Source organism: Arachis hypogaea, chromosome 19 (genome assembly GCF_003086295.3).
Source record: "Arachis hypogaea cultivar Tifrunner chromosome 19, arahy.Tifrunner.gnm2.J5K5, whole genome shotgun sequence".
NCBI classification, from domain to species: domain Eukaryota; kingdom Viridiplantae; phylum Streptophyta; class Magnoliopsida; order Fabales; family Fabaceae; genus Arachis; species Arachis hypogaea.
The window spans coordinates 28,082,704-28,108,427 of record NC_092054.1 but is presented as its reverse complement, the minus strand read 5'-3'; the positions used below and the strand labels follow the sequence as shown (position 1 = coordinate 28,108,427).

The 25,724-nt window shown below is 31.9% G+C and overlaps 2 protein-coding genes and 1 long non-coding RNA gene across 4 annotated transcripts; 2 read left to right on the top strand and 1 right to left on the bottom strand.

Annotated features, from left to right (window-relative positions):
• The first annotated feature begins 3,530 nt into the window (after positions 1-3,530).
• Positions 3,531-5,256, top strand: LOC112779585 (uncharacterized). Of its 2 annotated transcripts, XR_011877531.1 has the most exons (4): positions 3,531-3,648; positions 3,995-4,525; positions 4,650-4,978; positions 5,138-5,256. It is a non-coding gene; the product is annotated as an uncharacterized lncRNA (long non-coding RNA). The 2 variants fall into 2 exon arrangements; XR_011877530.1 differs by lacking the exon at positions 5,138-5,256 and having other exon boundaries at positions 3,995-4,673.
• A 4,570-nt stretch (positions 5,257-9,826) lies between these two features.
• On the top strand, positions 9,827-11,382 carry LOC140182219 (uncharacterized). Its single transcript, XM_072228359.1, has 4 exons — positions 9,827-10,239; positions 10,401-10,548; positions 10,630-10,910; positions 11,289-11,382. The coding sequence occupies exons 1-4, from the start codon at positions 9,827-9,829 to the stop codon at positions 11,380-11,382; spliced, it is 936 nt and encodes a 311-aa protein (XP_072084460.1).
• Positions 11,383-22,532: 11,150 nt separating this feature from the next.
• LOC140182218 (uncharacterized) lies at positions 22,533-23,087 on the bottom strand. Its single transcript, XM_072228358.1, has one exon. The coding sequence runs from the start codon at positions 23,085-23,087 to the stop codon at positions 22,533-22,535; it is 555 nt and encodes a 184-aa protein (XP_072084459.1).
• Between the last annotated feature and the right edge of the window lie 2,637 nt (positions 23,088-25,724).

The window sequence follows — 25,724 nt, the reverse complement described above, 5'->3', positions numbered from 1 at the left end:
TGTACAAAATTAAACATATAAAATGCTTGGAATAATGAAACTACTCTTGGTAAACATTCATGCAAATTATATGTTTGTTGTGTGTAAAATATCTAAAATATAGGTACAAATTATTGCTAGCCAGAAATGATAATATTTGTAGGCTACATAGCATTGCTCAATTCTAAAAATGAAGTAGATTTAAATTAAAAAAAAAATAGCACACACAATCAAGCAGAATCACAAACATAATAATACAAATTCAGTCAAAATGTCATTGCCATCACATTTCTTAAAGATATAAGGCACATAACAGCTCTTATCAACATATTATCACCACCCCGAAAAGGATCTTTGAAGATTTTTTTAGGACTGGACAAATTAAAAAACTAAAAATACCCTTGAAGCGTGTGACCATACAATTATATAGCAAAAGTAATAGAAATATTTGTTTGAGAAATCTTACTATAAGAATATTTCACTATGTGCACTTGTTGTCCGGTGCCAGATCCATCATAGTTTCACTTTGAGATCTCAGGATGTTCAATAGGCCCCGGTATTATCTGGAAAGTTTAAAAGTTGGATTGCTCATGAACAATGCTGCTGCATAAATAAGTTCCAAACAATGATTGTGAATCACATACCTTTATTTTACTCCTTACACATCGCTAATGTGCTCTATGCTTTCCTAGTCTTGTTGCATGTGCTCTAAATTATCGCTGCTCAGTTTTTGCCACCGATCTATTCTATTCAACCGTTTTCTCCTTTGAATACACCACCACCACATTGATAACCACCACCTCCATATTCTGCTCCACCACCATAGTGGTCGCCATCTCATCCACCGCCTAACTCCTACCTCAACGTTCATTGCAATGCCACCGCCACCATGATGATGGATTCAAAAAAAATAAGCGAAGAAACAACTATACAATTCCACTAAACAATAAATGTTGGGGTTATAAATATACCTTTTTTGTTGCCATTCAAATTTTAAATTTTAAATTTCTAAGTTTTTGTTACTTGTTAGGTGAAGAGAAAATAAATATAGAAGCAGAGAATGGATGAAATATAATCAGTGATGAAAGAGAATTAATTGAAGGAAGAAATAGTCAGAAGTCATGGAAAATAAGAAGTAAAATTCACTTGAAAAAAAATAAATAATTGAATGGGAGACTACAAATGAATTAATTGTATAGAGAATACTATAAAATATCTAATTCTCAAGTCTTCTTTATCAAGATATTTTGAATCACTACCCGGAATGAATAAGGTTTTGTGTCTTAGAGTTTCATAATTGAACACCTCACTGAAACTGTAGAATTTGATGAAGCAAATAAAAAAAAAAAACGATTTAAAAAATAAAAAAAATTTAAAACATAGTAGATCTGAACAAAAATTTGAAAAACATCAAATGAAAAACCTTGAAATTGAAAATTTCTGAAAATCGAAAGTGATCAAACCTTGTTTTCAAAGAGCTTGTTGGGCAGTCCATTGCAAATTATCCAGAATCCCCATAGTTGTAGCAGATTTGCATTTACCATCCCTGCCATACATGCTTCCTTGGTTACAATCCCAAGCCATGTGACCCATCCCACTGCAGTTGTAGCATTCGCAACTGTAACCATGCTCTCCACCGTCACCACCGTGATCACGATGACAGATTATAAAAAAAAAATGGGCGAAGCAACCAGAAGAATATAGTGAATAATGGAAGAAGGGGTTATAAATATGCTTGTTTTTTCTATTCAAAATTTAAATTTAAAATTTTTCGTTCTTCTTATCTTACTTGATATTAAAGGAAGGAGTTGAAGAGAAAGAGAGGAAATAAATGTATGTAGCAAAGAATGAATGAAAAAACAGAAGGACAATAAAGAGATCGGAGAAGTTGAAGGAAGAGTTATTAGAAGACATTAAAGACATTGAAGCTAATATTACTTGATACATAACCCAAAATCCCAAACATTGATGCAGAAGAAATGAGTAAATGAGAGACCATAGATGATACATCGCATAAAGAGCACCATAATGAATCCAACTCTCAAGCTCTCTCCTGTAAGACACGTTGGATTTTCACTACCTGACAACCTTCTATTAATAGTTTAGTATTAGATTAGATATTCTACTTGAGTCTCATATTCAGTTTCTTCACGCCATTGGGACCACACGAAAAGAAACCACAATTTTTCAAACACAAAATTATTAAAAAAATTTTATCTAGAGGATGAATATGATAACAGCGCACATTGTCTTATTTCTTCTAAACTACAACGTTGCAAGGTCGTCACAAAAGTCCCTAATTTTGGAGGAAAGCTTTCATGGTCTGTTAGGATTTGTGGGTAAATAAAAAGACTGTGGAGAGGATTAAGAAAAATTTTCCAAACTTAAAAGCGTGGAGTAGAATTGCTCGAAACAACAACGTTTTCATTCCCAACTAGCACCAATGGACATATCACTGTTAACAACGGTACACGTGGCTAATGTCGTTTTGTTTTGTATTAACACTTAACAGAAAAATCGAACGTGTTTGATGTTAGTCATCCTTAAGGGCTAAGGCTCTATTTATTACTTTTTTTTTTCTCTTTAAAAATTATTTTGTTCAAAGCGTAAATTTTCATGAATTTATTTCATTATTTGTCACTTTACTTTAAATATTTTTGTAATAATTCCACTTAATATCATTGAATATCAATAAATTGATTGATCTATAACATAAAGCATGTAAGAATAGAATAATCTTTTAATTAATAGAATTAATAAAAATATAGTAAGACAATTTTTTTATAAAAAAAACTTAATAATCATATTAAACTATTCATAAAAAAACGAAATTGATGTGATATGCATTACATAATACTTCATATCATTTGATTTCACACATTAACCATTATATATTACTTTTAAAAAAAATATTTTCATATACAAATATTCAAAATATTAACAAAATTATTTATAAAAAAATTTAGTATTATATTCCTAAAAAATAAGTTTTATAAGACAAAAATACGCCATTTTTATATTTTTGAATTTTTGTTGATTTCTAAATAATATTAACTAAAATTTTTAAATTACCTTTACTCATTATCTTTAGCGTCAGACACCATCTTCATTTTTATTTTCCCATATCTCAAAGACTCAAACTGTCACGGTCTTCCCTCACTACCATTTTAGCCACCATTGACACTGTAACAATAACCACACTGCCACCGGTCTACCACTACCATTAAAGTTCAGTTTAGGTAAACAGTTTAATTAAATTCTTTTTCTAAAAAAATAACTTAAACAATAAATGATTATATTAAAGTAACTTATAAATAAATTATTTTTTATTTAAATTTTTAATTTTAAAAGTATTTATTTTATAGAAATGTGATAAAAAATAGTAGTATTATGAGAAAAGACATTTTTTTAACTTTTTTATAAACTCTTAAATAACTTTTTAGAAAACAACTTGTATCAGACATTAATACTACTATTTTCATAAGTCAAAAGTTCAAAAAAAATATTTTTGAAGTTCCTAAACGCCCTAAATCCATCCATTTTATAACTAATCCATGCATTCAGTATAACCCAATTAAAAAAAAAAAAATCGGGGATTCATTCTCTTCTGAGTCTCATATCTGCAACCCGGTCTCCTCACCCTCTCACATCTGCTGCAACTGCAACTCGGTAATATTTGATTCAAACTAGATCTGGTAACATGATACATGAGCAATGGATCCATCCTCGGTTGCTAACTTGACAACTCTTGCGGATTCATCCATCCCACCAATTTGAACTAGCTTATCCTTTAAATTCATGCTTCATCCATCCATTTAATTTATTCCCACTATCATCGGTTTTATTATTTCTTTAATATATTTTTAAAATTTTTTGTTTAGTTGTATACTGATTTGTTGTTAGAATTTTGATAGCACTAGAAAAGATGGGGCTGGATAGTGTAAACATTACATGCAAGGTTTTAAATACTATGAATTAAGTTCTTAATTGAATAAAGAAATTTTATTGAAAACAGAGGAAACATGATGGAAGCAGATCATGAAGATGGAAGTTATGATAGGAACAAGGAATTAAAGCTTCTTGATGAAACAAAAGCAGGTGTGAAGGGTCTTGTTGATGCTGGTTTGACTAAGTTACCAAAGATATTCGTTCATGACGGCCATAAAGTCAACATTTCTTCTTCTTCCTCTGCTACCAATGTTAGTATTCCCGTTATTGATTTGGAATCACTACACGAAGAAGGTAATTCACGCCATGAGATCATTCAGAAAGTCAAAGATGCGGGTGAAAAATGGGGTTTCTTTCAAGTGGTCAACCGTGACATTCCACCGTGTGTTTTGGATGAAATGCTTGATGGCGTGCGTAGATTTCATGAGCAAGATGCTGAGGTGAAGAAATAATTTTATTCACGTCATATTACAAGGAGAGTGTTCTACAACACCAACTTCAATTTTTATAAAGCTTCAGAGGTTAATTGAAGGGACACCCTCTCTTGTCTATTGGCACCAGGGCCCCTTGACCGTCACCAACTCCCTTCCATTTGCAGGTATATGGAGAAAGACTAGAACTCTAGCCTAGTTGTTGATTTGGTAGAGACTCACATGTATTTTGTCATCGTATAAAGTTGATAATTAAAAACTGTTAGATAATTTAATTTGATATGTTTGCAGAGATGTAACAATTAAGTACTTAGATCATGTCAAGAAACTGGCACTGACTCCGTTAGAAATTAGAATTGCTTTGGGAGGCATTAGGCCTAGAAAGCAGTTACCTTAAGGACATAGATTGTGCTGAAGGGATTTTCATCTTTGGACATTATTACCCTCCTTGCCCTGAGCCTGAACTTACTTGGGGGTTAAGTGCTCATACAGATGTGGGTGTTGTAACCGTTCTTCTATAAGACCAAATTGGTAGACTTCAAGTCTTTTATGAAAACCAGTGGATTGATGTCGCACCTATTCCTGGTGCTTTCATCATTAATGTTGGTGATATGATGCAGGTGATTATAAATTCATCAATGTTTTTGGTAGTTATTTATATGGTATATCTAATTGTGTATTACTAAGTTACCATATATCCCTGTATATAATTTTCCACAAAATTAAACAAACATTTAAGTTGTTCAATTGACTTATTAATGTCTTAGCACTTACTACAGTTAATCACAAATGACAAGTTTATGAGCGCCAAGCAGAGAGTTCTTGCTCAGAAAGTAGGTCCACAAGTTTCGACTTCATGCTCTCTGAGAAAACATGTTCAGGATGAATGTCCAAGAATGTATGGACTAATAAAAGAGTTGGTGATAGAAGAGAATCCTCCAATTTATAAGGAGATAAAAATGCTGGACTTGATTAAACTGGCGTATACCAAAAAGCTAGATGACGATGTCTCTCGGCACAGGATTCGGTGGTCCAGGAACCTTTGGACCACTTAGTGGTTCAAGTAGAAAACATGTTTTTAGAGTTTTTTTATCAATTGTTACGTAGTCTTTGAATTAATTTTAATTACAAATCAACCCCATATATTTTATTTAATTATAAAAATAATTTTTTATTTTATAAATTATTATTTTATCAATTATCTATTATATTTATTAACAATCAAATACAAAAATAACAACCAATTATATCCTCCATTCATCCTAATAATTCCAATTGATTAAAAAATTAACTTTGATCTCGTTACGTTCGTCCATGGCTTCCAAATCGTGTTTCCTTGAAATTCAATCGATTGGTTTTTCAAAACAATCGATTGAATGATAACTCAATCGATTGATTTACACTATATCACAAAACAATCGATTGAAAGTTGTAAGGTAGAATGGTAAAAAGCTTATACCAATCGATTGTTTATACTTTCCAATCGAATGAATGCCTCAAAACAATAGATTGTTGTTGTTACTCAATCGATTGAATTCACGAAAACAACATGGATTTGTCAAATACAATCGATTGGAAAGTGATGACATTGAATTTTAGCCTGTAATCCAATCGATAGGAAGGTGATGAAGTTGAATGTTTTGCCAATTTCAATCGATTGGTAATGGTACATAAAATTTATAAAACGTCAATGATATTTTCTTTTAAATTAATTTATAAAATTTTTTAGATTTGTGTCTTCTGAAAAGTAAAAAAAAAAAATTATAGTAGAGTAAAACTTACCTGAAACCAAATAACATAGTGTAACACACATCTTTGATCAATATTAAAAAAAAATTAGCCTAATTATGTACATAAAATCCTAAAAAATACAGTTCTATCTTTAATTAAGTTAGTTTTAAAATACCAATAATGCTTTTTTATGTGCTGCTTTTAATCTAAAATCCTAGAAAAATTGATTTAAAATATTATAATGTTATTATATTGGCACAACACTTTATTTTTGTATGATAAATACAAGTACATTTTTATATAAAGTATTTAAAGTATATGAAAATGTACTCCTATTATAAAAAAAATATTTAAAAAGTCATTAAAAATTTTTATATGTTATTAAAATTTAATAAATACAAGTACATTTTTATATGTTATTTTTAATTCAATGTACTAATAGGAGTTAAAATTAATTTATATTTAATAATTTTATACTAAAATTAATTAATATAATCTTGTTTTATACTTCTTTTAGTATATTTTTTTTATATTATATAGTATTTTTTCTAGTATCTTATTGTACAATGTGTAATTCGAATTACCATTTGATTCGAAATGTGAGTAATTCGAATCAATTTGATTCGAACTTCCTCCTACTCACGTGTTCCTACTAATTCGAATTGATACAATTCGAATTATGCTTTTATAATTCGTTCTAAGTTGATTCGAATTACTTGTATGCAATGGTTGGGAATAATTGAAGCTGTATTGATTCGAATTATTAAGGAATGTAATTCGAAAAAAGTTGTTTCGAATTACATTAAAGTGTGCTTTGATGAATTCTTGTATCAGATTCTTGTTTGGCTTATATGCGTAATAAACTTCTCTCCTTGACTTAAATGCATTTTTTACCCTCAGTTTTATATTAACTCTAAATATATTAAAAGAATTTACTCAATATATTCTAACATTTAACTAATTGCAAACACTTATCCCAAAACATATTTACAAAAATGAGAGCACTGGTTACTAATATTTTAACGAAACTAAATTTGTGCATAACACAAATAAATAAATTAAGCATACTTACTACTTGATACGCTGCTACCTTATCAATATCATATACTTTTTTTATTTTTTACTCTACCTTATTTGAATAAAAGCAAAAGGTACTATTGATCGGCAAAATTAATTTTATAAATTACCAATCTATAAATTAATTTTATGTACCATTATCAATCGATTGAAATTGGCAAAACATTCAACTTCATTACCTTCCAATCGATTGGATTACATTATCAATCGATTGAATTTGGCTAAAACTTCAATGTCATCACTTTTTCAATCGATTGTATTTGGCAAATCCATGTTGTTTTCGTGAATTCAATCGATTGAGTAACAACAACAATCGATTGTTTTGAGGCATTCATTCGATTAGAAAGTATAAACAATCAATTGGTATAAGCTTTTTACCATTCTACCTTACACCAATCGATTGAATTTCAAGAAAACACGATTTGGAAGCCATGGACGAACGTAACGAGATCAAAGTTAATTTTTTAATCAATTGGAATTATTAGGATGAATGGAGGATATAATTGGTTGTTATTTTTGTATTTGATTGTTAATAAATATAATAGATAATTGATAAAATAATAATTTATAAAATAAAAAACTATTTTTATAATTAAATAAAATATATGGGGTTGATTTGTAATTAAAATTAGTTCAAAGACTACGTAGCAATTGATAAAAAAAACTCTAAAAACATGTTTTCTACTTGAACCACTAAGTGGTCCAAAGATTCCTGAACCACCGAATCGTGTGCCTACAAAGTGGGATAAGCAGTGGCAGAGCTTAAGCGAGGTAATGCAACTATTCCCTCCAAATTTTTTATAAAATAATTAGTAGTATTTTTTAAAAAATAAATAATAATTTAATTGATTTAAATATTTTATAATGATTTAAAATATTTAAGTTTAATCTTTATTTTTTGTTTTTATTATATAATAATTTATAGTTTTAAATATTAAAAATATGTTGAATTTAGACTAAATTAAATAAGTCTTTATTGATTTCACAATACATTAAAATTAAAAGATAAAATCAAATCAAATAAAAAAAGTTATCTAACAAAAAAAATTAAAATTAAAAAAAGTTTATTTAATAATTAAATCAAATTAAAAAAGTTATCTAACAAAAAAAGATAAAAATAAAAAAGATTATTTAACAAAATAAAAGATAAAAATTATTATTTTTAAATATTAAAAACATGTTGAATTTAGACTGAACTTGGTGGGTCTTTGTTAACTTCACAACAAATCAAAATTAAAAGATAAAATTAAATTAAATAAAAAAAATTATCTAACAAAAATTATAAGAATAAAAAAAAATCATCTAACAATCAAATCAAATAAAAAAATTTATCTAATAAAAAAAAATAAAAATAAAAAAATCATCTAACCAAACAAAAGATAAAAATCATTATAAAAACAGGCTGCTTTGCTTCTCTATTTGCATCTCTCTATTCAACAAGCAACACTCTCTCTGTCTTTGAATTCAAATATAAAAAATTAGATTTTTTTATTTATTTAATTTAATATTATTTTATATTTTTATTATTTATTTAATTTAATTTTTTATATGATAAAAAAATATTAGAATATTCAATAAGTATTGATATTATTGTATTTGTATAAATTAATAAAAAATTCAATAAATATTATAAATTTTAATATTTATCTTTCTAACTTTTTTTTTACATATTTTACAATATATATATTCAAATTTTTATACAAAATAATGATACAAAATCAAAGAATTGATGCATTTTTTAAGAGGAAGGCTAATATTCAAGAAGGAGAACATATAACTTCTACAATATCTGACCTGTAGATAGTTCTTCTACTTTTAATGAATCACGAAGAAAGTGAGATACAACTTTCAAAGCTTCAAAGAGTTGCATCCGATGAGTTTGACCTTAATTATTTGGAACGAGACCCTGAAAAACGGCTCCAAATTTGGCAATATCATCCAAACCAAAGAAATGAGGTTAGACGAACTTATCTTAAATGGGATCCATATCAAAAGCATCTTGACAATTATTCTCTATCTAGTACGAAGCATCCAAGACGATTTCAATATGCTTGGTTTGGTATTTTTCCTTCATGGTTAGAGTATCCACCTTCTGAAGATGCTGCATATTGTTTATTTTATTATTTGGTTAGCGAAAAACCACCGTAATGGGTCAGATATTTTTATTAGTAAAGGATTTAGAAATTGGAAAAAGGTTAATGATGGAAAGTATTGTGCTTTTTTTAAACATATTGTAGATCCTTACTCACTACACAATAATACAGTTGAAGCATGTCTAGATTTACTGAATCAGGCAAGTCACATCCAAAATGTAATTGAGGATCATACTTCTGAAGAAATTCAAAAGAATTGATTGCATCTAAAATCCTTTATTGATGCAACTTGTTGGCTTACATTTCAACCTTGTGCTTTCATTTAAACATATTGTAGATCCTTACTCACTACACAATAATACAGTTGGAGCATGTCTAGATTTACTGAATCAGGCAAGTTACATCCAAAATGTAATTGAGGATCATATTTCTGAAGAAATTCAAAAGAATCGATTGCGTCAAAAATCCTCCATTGATGCAACTTGTTGGCTTACATTTCAACCTTGTGCTTTCAGAGGCCATGATAAGACTCCAGAATAAAAAAAAAATCGAGGTAATTTTCTTGAAATGATAAAACTCATAGCATCTTACAATGATGAAGTTGCAAAAATTGTGTTAGAAAATACTACATATAATGCTAAATATACTTCACATCAAATTCAAAAAGAAATTTTGCATATTCTCTCAAATAAGGTGAGAAAGCATATTTGTGAGGAAATTGGAGATTTCAAGTTTTGCATTGTAGTAGATGAAACTCGTGATGAATCTAAAAGAGAACAAATGGTACTTGTTTTGAGATTTGTTAATATACATGGTTTTATTCAAGACCGTTTTCTTGATCTTGTACATATCAAAGATGCTACATCATTAACTCTGAAACAAGAATTGTGCGGTATTTTTTCTCAACATAGTCTTGATGTCTCTAATATTCGTGGTCAAGGATATGATGGCGCTAGCAACATGAGAGAGGAATGGAATGGGTTACAAATATTATTCTTAAAAGATTTTCCTTATGCTTTCTATATCTACTGTTTTGCTCATCGATTACAACTTGCATTAGTTGCTGCATTAAGAGAAGTTATTTCTGTGCATCAGTTTTTTCAAAATTGACTTTCATCATCAATATCATTTGTTCTTCTAGTAAGCGACATGATGAGTTACATGCTGCCAAGACAGATAAAATTATCTTTTTATTAGAGATTGATGAACTTGAAACTGGCAAAGGGGCAAATCAAATTGGTATTTTGAAACGAGCAGGTGATACTCGATGGAATTCTCATTTCTCTTCTGTTTGCAGTTTGATAAATATATATGGTGCAACGTTGACTATTTGACAAAAGATTATTGTTGATGGATTAACTTATTCTCAGTGTGGTGATGCAGATAGTGCTTATAATACCCTGACCTCATTTGAGTTTGTATTGATCTTGCATTTGATGAAAGATTTTATGGGAATAATTGATATTCTTTATCAAGCTTTACAAAAGCAATCTCAAGACATAGTTAATGTTGTGCAACTAGTTCATTCTACAAAAGCACTTATCCAAAGCATGAGAGATGACAGATGGGAGGAATTATTAAAAAATGTGAAATCATTTTGTGAGCAACATGATATTCTAATTTCTGATTTAACTGCTTCTTATGTTGCAAGGCAAGGACGCTCGCGTCACCAAAAAGATCATATTACAGTTGAACATTATTTTAGAGTGGAGATATTTTTAGTCACAATTGATAAGCAATTACAAGAGTTAAATAACAGATTTAATGATCAAGCAATGGATCTACTAAGTCTGAGCTCTACTTTCATACCTAAGGATGCTTATAAAAAGTTTGACATTGCTAAGATTTCTACTCTTGTTGATTAATTTGCCTTTTCAACTTTAGCATTTTATTCTTGATGCTCGTCAGCATCCAGAAATGAAGAATTTGTCAACTATTCATGAAATGTGTAGATGTTTAGCAGAAACAAAAAAGTCAAAAGTATATTACTTGATTGATAGATTGATTCGTCTGATATTAACTCTTTCAGTTTCTACAGCTACTACAGAACGATCATTTTCAGCAATGAAAATAATGAAGACAATGTTAAGAAACAAGATGGAGGACGACTTTCTCGCGGATAGTTTGGTTATTTACATTGAAAAAGAAATTGCTGAAAAGTTTAGTTTTGATTTAATTATTGAAGATTTCAAGTCACTAAAGACTCGAAGAGTGCCATTATAAACTATTTTATATTTTTTATCTGTAGAATTATTTATTTATTATCTTATTAGTAACAAGCTTAAAAAATAATTATATTTATAAATTTTATTTTGATATAAATATTATTATTAAATTTTATGTTAAATTTTTGCCCCCAAAATTTTGTTTAAAGCTCCGCCTCTAGGGATAAGGATTTCCTTGTACAAAATTAAAACAAAAGATTTATCTATAAAGTATAGAGTTTTAATAGATTCAGAAATATTTTTATGAGAAAAATAATATATATAATATTAAAAATTATAGATATAAAAATAAATTATATAATATAAGATACATTATAAAAATATATTGAAAAAGAATATATTTTAAATGCCTTTTTTATGTAATTCTCTTGGTTTATCCTATAATAATTTTTATGTTCAATCGTTGTTTTCTTTTAGCAATATCGGTCCGGTTTGCATGGTATGGTCCACGATAAATCTTGGTGGAGGTAATGACTCATTATGAGGGAAAGTATGGATGTTTCTTAATTTTAGTCAGCTTGGGCATTGGTTGTACTGTCTGGTACGGGTTTGAGCTTGGCTCTTGCCTTCATGCACCTGGTGAAAGCAGCGTGTTTTAAATCATATAATCCTTTTTTTAATGAAAATTATCATGTGCACGCCCTTCGTAGGGTTTGTTTTTGTGTCGATAATGGAGAATGAGCTTATGGTCGTTTGGCTTGAGCTTGAATGGGTCGAAGATTGGAGGCTCGGTAAAGGCCTTCTACCTTAATTATTAAAATGAACTAGGGATAGTTTGACTATATCATAGTAGGATGGAATTCGGGGTGAATGAACCGCTTTTTTAGAACTATACTACATTGAAATAGCCCTAAAATGCGGTGTGCATATGGAAGCGCTTGAAATGGTTTAGTTTTACCGAATGTCCATGTCGGTGTTGCTGAACCCTTTCGCTCATAGTTATTAAAACCGAACCGGTAATTGACCTGGTCATGCGACTGGGTCACTGGTTCAACCGATGGATCACTGATTTATCCGGTTCATCCGGTCATAATTAAATAAAAATATAAAATTATAAAAATAAAATAAAAAATTAAATGCATGTTTTCAAAAAATATATTAATGATAATCAAATATCAATTTTTAAATATAATTTATGGTGCAAAAACAGATAAAAAATTAGTCATTAGTACAAAATACTTCCTCAATTTATCAATATCAATATATCAATATGTTTGTATATTATGTGTTGTTATTTGTTTGGTATCCATGTCAATCCATACTTAAAAGGATCAAAAAAATAAAAATCCATTCATGGTTTATTATATATTTAATTTTTGTCACCTATATTATTAAGAAGTAAGATGGCCCAGCGGCAAAAGAGAGGGGTTGTTTGCTTGCCAACTTGTGTTTGAATCTCCATGATTACATTTGATTTTTTGGTCGAACCGGCCGGTCCGGTCCGATTTTGATAACAATGCTTTCACTCCTTAAATTGATTGGGGGCTCCCTCCTTATGATGCTATGGATGACTGTCTGAAGTGCAAGGGATAAATTCGGACGAGGATAGGATTGTGCGTGTCGGGCTCTCCTTTGGGTGTCATATTTTGGCCGAGTTTACCATACCTCTGGCCCTTATGTTACACCAGAAATAAAAGGTTCCACACGAGCTCCGGTTCTGCAGCGTGGTGGCAAGATCGATAGGAGATTGATAAAGTAGTACATGTCGATTCTTCGTACCATAAAATTTATCGATAATAGAATATATTTTAAAGGCAACAACTGCAAGATTGAGAATGAATGAAAAAATCAAGAAAAAGTATAAGTGATAACATAAGATATTTAGTATGAAATTAACATATAACGTTCCCATTGAATAATGAGTAGCAATCAGATACTTATTTGACAATGAAATAAAGTAGTGGACAATCAGAAAAAACGGGTGGGGATATAATTTGAATTGAGTGACTGGTTAAAACAGGTGGTAAGTTGTCCGAGTTCTCCTTCTCTACTTTACTAACGTGTAAAAATTTGAGAATGATCAAACAAAGTTAGAGGAAAACCAAAATACTGACTTTGGTTATTATTTGAATAATTGTAACAATCTGAATTCAACTCGGTATTTGAAAGAACTTTTTTTATTGGGTCAGTATTTGATTGATATGGAATAGGGTTAGAAAATAGTTTAGTATTATCCTTAAAGTTGGAATCTAGTTCAAAAGAAATATTGGGTTGAACAATATCAATATCCTTAAATACATTGTCCAAAAAAAAATGGTGAAAATTTGAAAATTTTACAAAACATAGTTGGTGAAAGAATTTATTTGGAGATTTCATGCAAGAGTCAGAAATTAGAGTTTAACCTTACTTTAAGAATAGGGTTATTTTGCTCGGCATAATCACAAAGGTCTATAACATCTTTAATAATAGTAGAAGGTTTTGTGTTCAGAGAAAGTTTAACTGTAGAAAAACATGGGTACTTCTCCAACATGTTATGGTCTCTTACTTTAAGGATAAGAAACTTCTCCATACACCAATATAGCAAATCCTCAACCAACTACGTTCTCTCCGACCATACAACATAGTAAAATTGTTGTAGCTATTGACAATAACAGTAGTACGATGCTTTTTTAATGGCAATTTCTGTTAGTGTTGCAAGTGTGAGGAGTGTTGAAGTTAGTCCCACATCAAAGAAAGCATGGAAGAGTGAGGAGTTTATAAGATGAGAGACCCATTAACTTAACACCTTAAGGTTTTGAGTTGGATGTGGTGTCTTCTCATCTTATGTTCTCTCGCTTGATTCCTCTCCGAAGTCTTCCCAGTGATCGAGAGCTCCCCACGGTTGGCCCAACAAGTGGTATCAGAGCCGATGGTTTAATCGGTCTGGTTTTAAGGGGTATTCAAGGTGAAGCATCGAAAGTCTTCCCGGCAAAGGTGGTTCGGGCGGCGTGTCCCGCGGTGTTTTGCGGCGGTGTGATGGACGAATACTCGTGGTGGTGGAGGAGCTAGAAAGAGGGGGAGTTGGTGCTTGATGTGGAGGCTCACACTTGAGGGGGAGATTGTTAGTGTTGCAAGTGTGAGGAGTGTTGAAGTTAGTCCCACATCAAAGAAAGCATGGAAGAGTGAGGAGTTTATAAGATGAGAGACCCATTAACTTAACACCTTAAGGTTTTGAGTTGGATGTGGTGTCTTCTCATCTTATGTTCTCTCGCTTGATTCCTCTCCGAAGTCTTCCCGGTGATCGAGAGCTCCCCACGGTTGGCCCAACAATTTCAATGTCATTGTCACCAAAATCATAAAAGACTAACTCATTTGATAAAGAATCCCTGTACCTCTTGAAGAAGATGATGAAATTTTACTCATATTCTGAAAGTGAGCGTGTAAATCAATCAATGAGTATTGCGATAATATGTAAATAAAAGTGATAACTTACATGATATAAGCATAATACACTTAATGTATAAAACATTAAAAGATGGATAGATGGATAGAATGAAAATAAATTGGAAGAGTATGAAAGATGTGTGTGTGACAAATATTTAATGGCAACTACTTACAATAGGCAATGAATATCTATTTGAATAGTTCTGAAAAAGCTGGAATAAAAACAGCTTTAGATTTTTTTGTATTAAAGCAATTAAGTACTATGGCAATTTTGGAAAAGAAAATCTGTCAGTGTAAAGAAGATATAAGTTGCACAAAACCTTTGCAATAAATTAAAGAACATAAGCAACAACAAATGATTGGTTCGAAATCGTGAATTCAAATGATAATGCCAGAGTAAAGGAAATATAAGTTGCACAAAACCTGAGCAATAATAAATTAAAGAACATAAGCAATTCTGCAAAATCTGTCAGACTATTGATTGTCTCGATAAAAAGATTGAGTGAAATAAAAAATTTATAGAACAAATTGTGCATGAGGATTGATGTCATGAAAAATTTGGTGCATGAAGGAATACATGTAACATAGATTGAGAATGAACCTGGTTAATGATACGTAGAAATTTAGTTATAGGAATAATCTTTTTTTCAAAGTATGCTATAGGATAAATAAATAAAGAGTAAAGTGACGAATAAATTTCTAAGAATTTATATTTTGTATAGGTTAGTTCCTAAAAAAAATACCAATAAAGTCATCTAAAATAACAAATATAAATAAATTAGTTGAAATTAAGATTTTTTATCTTAATTATAAGGGTTAATTTAAAAGTACTGTATCTATATTTATTATTATAGAAAATTTTATTAGTATTTTTTTTTATGAATTAATTTGTTTAAAGTATAAATTTTTAAAAGTTTATTTTTCACTTTATTCATAAGTAAAAGTGTCTATTTTTTTTTTACCACGGTAACAATTATTTTATAGACAACTATATGCCTAAGTTTAATAGGATAGAAAATCATATCTATTATAGATAGCTAACTTCTTTAATAATCACAAACGTCACCTAATTAAGTTACTTCATATTTTTAAAAAGTTCTCCAAAAACTTGTTCATTTAGTTTGATTAGGATTCATGTGATCAAAATAAAATATGAATACAAATTTCGAAACCAAATTAGTTTTGACAAAACTCAACTCTAAAGTAGCGTTTGGTGGAGAGATAGAGAAAAAAAGACTGAAACTGAAAAATAGAGACTAAGAGACAGAAGTTGAAATAAATTTTAGTATTTTGTTTGGTGTAAAATGGGAGACAGAAATTGAAACAAGAATGAAACTCTAATTTAATTAGCACAAAGGATAACATTGGAATTAATTAATTGAAATGAGGGTATTTTAGGTATAAAATATTATTAAAGTTTCAGTCTCCATCTCTAAAAATTTTAGTCTCCTGTGTCTCCATTTTTTGGAGGTACTGAAATACTAAAATTTTAGAGACAAAAACAGAAATTTTAGTACCAGTCTCTAAACCAACAAACATGATACTGAATCTCAATCTTTCAGTATCTGTCTCAATACCTCAAAACAAACGTTACCTAAAAGCATATAGTTATTAGAATCTTAATTATTTGAATACACAAACATAAGTTGTCTCTCTACATATCACAAGTAATGATGTTAATGTAACAATAAAATTGACTATAATTTCCCACTACAAATAAAGCAAAAGTGAAATGTAATTATTTCAACCAGACAATGCCTTTTTTTTTTTCTGTTGTCCATGATATTTTTCAGTTTAGCAAGTTAAGAATTAATTTGTTATAGATTGAAGTTCCATTTAAAGATTTGCTACTAGTTAATAATTACTGTATATATAAAATGAGATTAACTCTAGATACTTGTTTAAACGAATTAATGAATTGGATGAATCCATAGTTGACAATAACTTTTTTTTTGGGTCAGTGACAATGGCTTTTGATTATTATTAATGACGAAGGTTTGGGCTTTAAGTTGTTTGACGGGCTTAGATATGCTACTCTTGCACAAAACCCAAGCCCGTCTTCATCAAGTAACATGATTGTTATTCTTTTTTTTTATTTAATTATTCGAATTCTATAATTGAAAATAAAAAATCTGTACCGAAAGTAGGGGTGTACATGGACCGGGTCACACTGGAGTTGGTTTAATTCAGACCCGATCCAAAAGATAGACCGGGTCTAATTTTTAGACCCTAACTCGATTCTAGACTCGATGAAACCTACGCATCTTCGGGCCGAGTGAAAATAGAATAAAAACCGAGTAAAAACTGGGTCTTTAGCATGTAAAAATCACCTAATCTCCAACCATTATTTCACAATTCACATAGTAAAATTCACTTAAAAAAATATAACAAGAACCAACCCTTCTCTAAAATTAAAGCATAACCATAATCAATACTAATATTGTCTAATAACACCAAATATTTAAATCAATACAAATAACACAATATTATGCATTAGTCTAAAGTCTTATGCATTTTAAACATAAAACATTAACTTATAATCTTATAATGACCAATAACACAAAATACTAAGGTTTATAATATTTAAATTCCATATAAGAATAGTTATCATCCATCACTAATAACACAAAATATTAATTGTGTATGATGACCGGGCCACCAGGCCGAGTTCGAGTGACCCAAGCTATGGTCCGGATCCGACCCGAAATAATGACCGGATCTATTTTGAGACCCTTACCCGGCCCTAGACCCGATGAAATTACACTAAATTAGCTTCTAAAGTGTTCGAGACGGGACCAAGTCTTCGGATCGAGTCGGACCAAGTCTTCAAATCGGGCCGGACCATGTACACCCCTAACTAAAAGTAACAGTCACAAATTCACAATTCCTCGAATCGAAATTAGTTATACCTCTAGTAATGTAATCTAAAAAAAAGTGACAAACTTTTCAAAAAAAAAACCACATTATAAAATTCTGCATTTTCTATATATTGAAGTCACATTTCCTACATTATTTTTAAGAATCTCCCTATCTAAAGTTTAGTCAACACAGATTAAATTCATCTAAAATAAAAAGTTAGTGAAATAAGAAAATAAAATCTAATAACTCTTAAATTAAGATAGTGTTTTGTCGATTTTTCGCAAATCGATGGTGGTTCGATATCTAGTGGTTTGGGAGCGAAATTTACTCCTCTTTGCAGGTACCAGTTCTTCTAAAAGTACATCAAAACGTCTTCGATTAGACGGGTAATAGAATAAAGGTAAATTAAAAACTTGTAAAGTAATAAAAGAAACAGATGAATAAGGTTTTCAAAAAGACAATGTACTGGAATTGGAAAAGATTGCGTTGAAGTTAAAAGAATACACTAAAATGCCTTTACTTGAATCAAAGGACTTCGACATAGAAATTTAAAGTGCAGAAAGATAAATTGGACAATGAAAATAGAAAACACTTGGAATGATAAAATTACTTGAAATGTAAAATTTACAAAAAAGTAAATTAAAAGAATGAAGAAGATGGAAGGAACCCTACAGAAAAAATAACTCAATTGCAAACTCAGAGATTCACTGGGATGTGAGTGTGCTTGAGTGTTTTTTCTGAGTAAAAGTTTCAATCCTTATTCCCTAACACTTCTTAGTATTTATAGACTAATCTTATATAATTGACAATTAATTTACAATTAATTGCAATTAAATTCAAAGTTACAAATTTGAAATGCAATCCCTCTTGGCAACTGTTTCCGCCGCGTGATTGTAGATATTCCCCATGATTTTCTTGTGTAATAAAAGCCACTAACTCTCCCACTTCTATCACTATTCAACCAGCTCATCGAAGGCTTGACCCGATTTCTCGAATCAAATCTCTCATTACTTCCAACCTCATGCTCATACGCATATCTTCTCGAGAGACCATACCTGACTCATTCCGAATCAATTCGCTCTTATTGAAAATATTTTTCGATCAACAAATTGCCCCATTGGATTAATGTGATTGCCTTCGATAACATTATCGAAGAATAAAAACACTTAATCCAAAAGACGTTAGTTTTCAAATCAGTAATAATTGTCATTTAAACTCCCCATTACCACTGATCCACTCAATACGTCTCCCGAAACTTGCGATTTCTCTCTCTACCACTTCATCTTCCTCACGAAGTTACCTTTATCCACATTCCTTTCACAGTAACGGCTACAGTGATACTTTAAATTCATCACTTTCTCCTCTGTTCGATTCTCTCCGAATCTCATCATTCTCGGAATTTTCTCTACACCAAGAATTTCTTCACAAAATTCTTAACCTTCAATTTCCTTTCTTTTCTTTGATATTGGCTGGTTCCTCTTCTCACGCTACTATCCAAGATAAGGGTAAAGGTCATGTAATAGCACCGCTATCTCCGCCAGCCCTTCGCATTCTTAATCAAATCAATGATGAAATCATTGATGATCCCTATTTGCAAGTTAATAACACCAGAATCCAAATCCCCTTCACAATTGGTGCAGATACATACTGCTTTCTTGGACCGATTGAAACTCTTGAGAGCGCAAACAAAAAACTTTCTTTCTTCCCTAATGCTGAAGGGGAAGATTTATTAATAAACCAAGATTTTAACATCTCTCATTTCATCAACCAAAAATCCTTCCTAAATAATCCAAAAATCAATCCTCGAGGGTTCGATTTCACAACTTGGTACCAACGCCTCGAACCCACAAAAAATGCTATCTGGGGAGTCCTAGGAATACAAGAACTACTAAGGCTTTCTCATTTTTCACTCACTACATACCCTTGGATGATTGGAGCGGTGACTTGTTTCTGGAATAGGACAACCAACAATTTCCACCTTCCTTGCGAAATGATCGGAATGTCCCTCCTTGATGTAGCTGCCATTACAGGACTCCCAATAAACTCTCCAGATTGTACTCCTGATATGCAATCTAAGCATCAGTACAATATCGTCTTCAACACTTCTTATAGTGAATTTATTACCCATAACATGGGTGAAGATGGTACAGAAATCACAGACAATGAACATGTGGCCTTTTTATTTTATTGGTTAAATGCAATTTTGTTCTGTTCTCGAAGCGTACAAATGTCAAAGCTCTTTCTTCCCCTGGCTGCTCTTCTACATGAAGGAAAAGTTCTCAACTTGGCCAAGCTTCTTCTGGGACGTATTTTTGAAAAACTTTGTCTATTTGTCTGTGACCTTCGAGATAACAAAATAATCAACACGGGATGTCCACTCTGGCTCCTTCAATTATGGCTTAATGCCATTTTTAAAAATTTTATGACAAAACCTGAAGGTGACAGTACTGATAAACAACACATCGAGGGTTTTCGTTTATCTAATTTCAAACCCAACTTTCCAAACACCCAATCAGATGAAGATAGATTATGGGCTATTTTTTCCCTCTTTCATTCTTGCAAAGATTTTGACAACGATCAACTTAATTTTATTCCTTTTTTGCATCGTAATTGCGGCCCTGCCTGACTTGATCGTTTGCTCTTCCCAAATACTAATGAGGAGAATGAACTTGCAAATCGAACTTGGGCAAACCTATTGGCTGTTCAAGTGATACCAATAGGGTTACCACAGTATAGGAAAGAAAGGTTCAAGATAACCTTGTACGCTCCTCATTAACCGCAAGACAACTGGGATTTTCTCAAGCTATTCCAACTCCACAACCTCGACACAGTGAACCATTCTGTCACATTACTTTGACATCTCAAGAAGATTTTAACACTTGTCTCTTAAAAAATCAAAAACGAAAAGACCGCTTCAACTTCTTGATCTATGAACGCAGTTCATTTATTACCAAATCTTGTTTCGAATGGTGGGCTGCTTATTATTCAAGGTACACCCGTACCTTAGAAGACATTCAGCAAACTGCTGTTCGAATGGCTGTCACTGAGAGTTTCCCAAAAAGAACTCACAAGAGGAAAGCTGATGCTGCTCGACCACCACCACATAAGAGCAGAAGGACTCCTACCAGAACCTCTTGAAGAGTAACTCTTCTATTCATAACTCTTCCTTTAAACTCGAAATGCTCTTCGAATTGTTGTTTTTTTAAAACCATAATTGATTCTGAACTTTTATCAGTTCGTGCTACCATCATCAAGCGAAAGCGCTGATGAAAGTGAACTAATCAAGGACACTCTCGCTGCCTCCTCCCAATCGGAAGATGCAGCCGATTCTGACCCTGGCTTTCAGCTAGTACGAAGATCCAGACTTTCTCAGGTAACACAATTATCTATTCACACATTTCACTTAGTTTAAAATAAATCTTAAACTTATAATTGTGTACCTTTTGTACTAGCCCATTAATGTTGCCCATTCGACTTCATCTACTGGAGCTCTTGATCAACCAATTCCACAGCAACAAAATGACCCAGAGCATTCCACATTACATGATTCGATTCAATTCACAAGGTCCCTACAATCAATTCTTGCTACTCATCCACCTCCTTTCCATACAACACAGGTGGTTGACTCAACAACAAATCCCTTGCAACATTCTCCAGAAGAGACACATATACTCGAGTCAATTTCACCAAACAATCAAGCTGCATTCTCTGCGGAAAACCAAACGGTCCCAGACTCCGATTCTGCTTCTAAAGCTGCTGACACCACCAATTCAGATTTCTCCCGATCCAAGGTCTTAGAAACTCCTCTAGAGTTGCAACCTAGTCCTTCACTTCAAGCTAATCTTCAAACTCATACTGGGCCCAGGCCTGGAACAACGAGTGCTTTTACCACCCCTACAAGTGCTTCCTTGGACAACTTGATTTCTGTCTTAAATAAGGTTATCCAAGAAAATAAAATTCTAGTGCCTGTACCAGCGATCTCAAGACCTGCTACATCAAGGTCTTCAATCAAATTAGATCCTGACACTCGGGAACAACTTTGATCACTCATCAAGCTCTTGGATCATCCACCTACCACATGGGTTAATGATCCAATTCTCAACAAACTCTTAGCTGATCTTTTGAATTCTTCTTTTGAACTCCCAACTAACACACCACATTCTGCCTCAATTCAAGAATTCAAACAACTTCTTAATGAGAGTGTTGCATCTCAGTTTCAACTCCAAAAAATTGAAAATGAAGAAGCCACAACCAAATCTAGTATAGAAAATTGTCTTGCAACTGCTCAACCAATCCAAACTTCTCGTGAGGAATTTGATCTAAGAATCTCCCATGCTATTTCTGTTCAAGCTTTTCATGATCAAGAAGAAGCAAAACTCGAAGCAGAATTAATTCAGATTCAGGAACAGCTTGCCACCATACGTCAAAGCCGAGCCACCATAGCCAAACCCCTAGCAGTAGCCTAACAAGATCAACATCACCTTATTCAAGAGCTTATCTCAATTGATACCAAACGGGGAGAATATGAAAATCAACTCGAGAAAATTCAAGCTGACAAGTTCAAACAAATTGAAGTGCTTTCAATTCTGGAGAACAAAAGGGCAAAGCTACGCTCTGATTTGGCCAAACTAGTGGCACCTTGAATTCCTTTTTATATTTCTCATTTCATTTTTTGTAGCAGCTTCCATCTTTTCTAAACATATGCATGTTAGATTTCTACTTTTGCCAACAGTAGTATTGCTTCGAGTATTTTCCATTAACCAAATAAATTATTTTACTTGACTCAATATCTTTAATCTGGTAAGCATTTCCAGAATATGTTCTAATTACTTGAAATAGGCCCTCCAAGTATAGGACCACTTACCAAGAAATCTCGACTTTTTTTCCATTGGCAAAATAACTTTCAAAATCAATTCACCTACATTAAAAGCCTTTTCCTTGATTCGACGATTATAACTTCGAGCAATACTTTCTTTTTGTCGAATTATATTATCAAGTGCCAGAATTCGTTCTGAGTCTAATTCATTCAACTCATCGAACATTGCATTCCAATAACCATCAACTGGTAAATCATTCTGCCTTGATACTCTTAACGTATTCAAATTAATTTCTAATGGTAGTATTGCATCATGACCATATACCAACTTAAATGGTGAAGTACCTGTCGAACCCCTTGGTGAATTCCGATAGGCCCATAACACTTTGCTTAAAGTTTCATGCCACGTTCGAGGCTTATTTCCGATATGCTTTTTAATTAAACTTATCAAAATTTTGTTTGCTGCTTCTACCTGCCCATTAGCCTGTGCATAATAGGGAGTGGAAGTAACCATATTAATATTTCTCGAAGCTGCAAAACTTTCAACCTGCTGACCAGTAAACATTGTTCCTTGATTAGTACTTAACGTTTGAGGAATTCCAAACCGATAAATAATATGTTCCTCAATAAATCTATTATCTCACCCTGACTTACTTCAATCAAGGGAATTGCCTCAACCCATTTTGTAAAATAATCAATTGCTACTAAGATAAACTTGTGCTATTTGGATGAAGAAGGATGAATTAATCCAATTAAATCTAAAGCCAACCTCTAAACGGCCATGGCTTTATTATCGAATGTAATTCGGATGCTGGAATTTGCTGAATCGAGCCATGTTTTTGGCATTCTAGGTACGCTTTTGCATAATCAATACAATCTTTAATCATAGTTGGCCAATATACATGATTGCGATATAGCACCCATCTCATTTTCTTTCCAGCCTGATGAGCACCGCATATTCCATTATGAACCTCACCCAAAGCAATGTTTTGATCACTCTGACCTAAACATCTTGATAAACTCCCATCGATACCTTTTTTGTATAATTCATCAGCCATTAAAACAAAGCTCATTGCTCGCAATTTGATCTTTCTATCAACTGGAATATTAGGCTCTTTCAAGTATTGAGCAATAGGCTTCCTCCAATCAGTATCCTCCCATTCATCAATACACAAAACTTCCCTTTCACTTGCAGGTATTAAAATCTGATGAATACCTATTAAGGACTCAAGAGTTCCTGAACTGATCTTATACTTTGAAGCAATTTGGGCTAATTCATTAGCTATTTCGTTCTGAATCCTTGGAATATGAACCAAAGAGACTTTTCAAAAAGAAGTTAACAACTTCCAAGCGGTTGTCAAATACTTCTGTAACCTCTCATTGTTATATTTAAACTCTTTAGATAACTACTTCAAAACCAACTGAGAATCTCCTAAGATCTGAACTTCCGAGACCCCTTTACTAATCAAAATTTCAAGGCCCAAAATTAATGCTTCATACTCTGCCTCATTATTCGAACAGGGATATTTTATTTCAAATAGAAATTTTGACAAGATTCCTTCTGGTGAAACAATAAAAATCCCAACTCCTGCACCATCTTTATGTTTTGACCCATCAAAATATAACTTCTAATAATTTATTTTTACCCCAATTATATTTGCCCCCTGGTCATTAAGATCTTTCGAATTATCCACAAGAAAATTTGCAATGACCTGTCCTTTCACAGCTTTGGCTGAAACATACTGTAAATCAAATTCCGTCAATGCCATCATCCATTTTCCCAAACGTCCCCTTAACATAAGAAAACTTAACATATACTTAATTAAGTCAGTTTGTGCTATGAATTTCACCGACTTAGCCACCATATAACACTTTAATTTCATACAGGCATGATATAAAGACAAACACAGTTTTTCGATTGGAGAATACCTTGCTTCGATATTAGTTAAAACTCGACTAAGGTAGTAAACCGCTCGTTCTTGCCCATTTTCATCATCTTGGGCTAACATACAACCTATAGTATTTTCAGATGTTGCAATATATAATTTTAAAGGTTCAGATGGTCGAACATTTGCCATAATTGGGGCTTGAGACAAATAAGTTTTAATCGAATTGAACGCCGATTGATGCTCCGCTGTCCATTCAAAATGTGAATTATTTTTTAATTTCACTAAAGGCGCGAACACCCTAGTTCGATCTGAAAGATCGAAATGAATCTTCGAAGATAATTCACTTTACCTAAAAATGATTGCACCTCTTTTTTCGATTTTGGTGTAGACAATGCCAATATCGCATCTGCTTTATTTTTATCAATGGCAATCCCTTTTTTATGGACAACAAAACCTAAAAAACTTCCGGCTGATACACTAAAAGAACATTTTAAAGGATTCATTTTTAAACCCTTCTTTCTCATAGTAAGGAACGCTTTCCTTAAATGATCAATGTACTGGCTTACCGAAATCGATTTAACCATAACGTCATCGATATATACCTCCATAAAATTTCCAATAAACTCATGGAAAATAGCATTCATTGCCTGTTGATATGTTGCTCCAGTATTTTTCAAACTAAAAGGCATAACTACCCATTCATACGTACCCGATGTCCCAGGATAACGAAAAGCAGTTTTAGCCACATCATCTTCTGCAATGAAAATTTGGTTATATCCAGAATAACCGTCCATGAAACTAAGAATTTCATTTCCTGCCGTAGAATCGATTAACATATCTGCAATAGGCATAAAATATTCATCTTTTGGAGTAGCATTATTCAAATCTCGAAAATCAATGCATACTCTTAACTTCCCATTTTTCTTCATAACAAGGACAATGTTCGATACCCACTCTACATATCAGGCAGTTCGAATAAATTTTGCTTTAATCAAGCGTTCAATTTCTTCTTTAATCTTTACATTGATTTCAGGAGAAAAACGTCGTGGTGTTTGCTTCACAGGTCGAGCATTGGGTTTCAATGTTAATCGATGTTCAACTAATGAACGATCGAGACCAGGCATCTCATGATAATTCCAAGAAAAACAATATTTGAACTCATGTAAAAGACTAAAAAGTTCAGTTCGAAAAGGATCAACGAGGTTTTTACAAATATACGTAATTCGAACATCGTCGAGAGTTCCCAGATTAACATCCTCTAAAGGATCTTGAGATTCAAACCCTTTATAATAATCACCATCACTTACTGAATG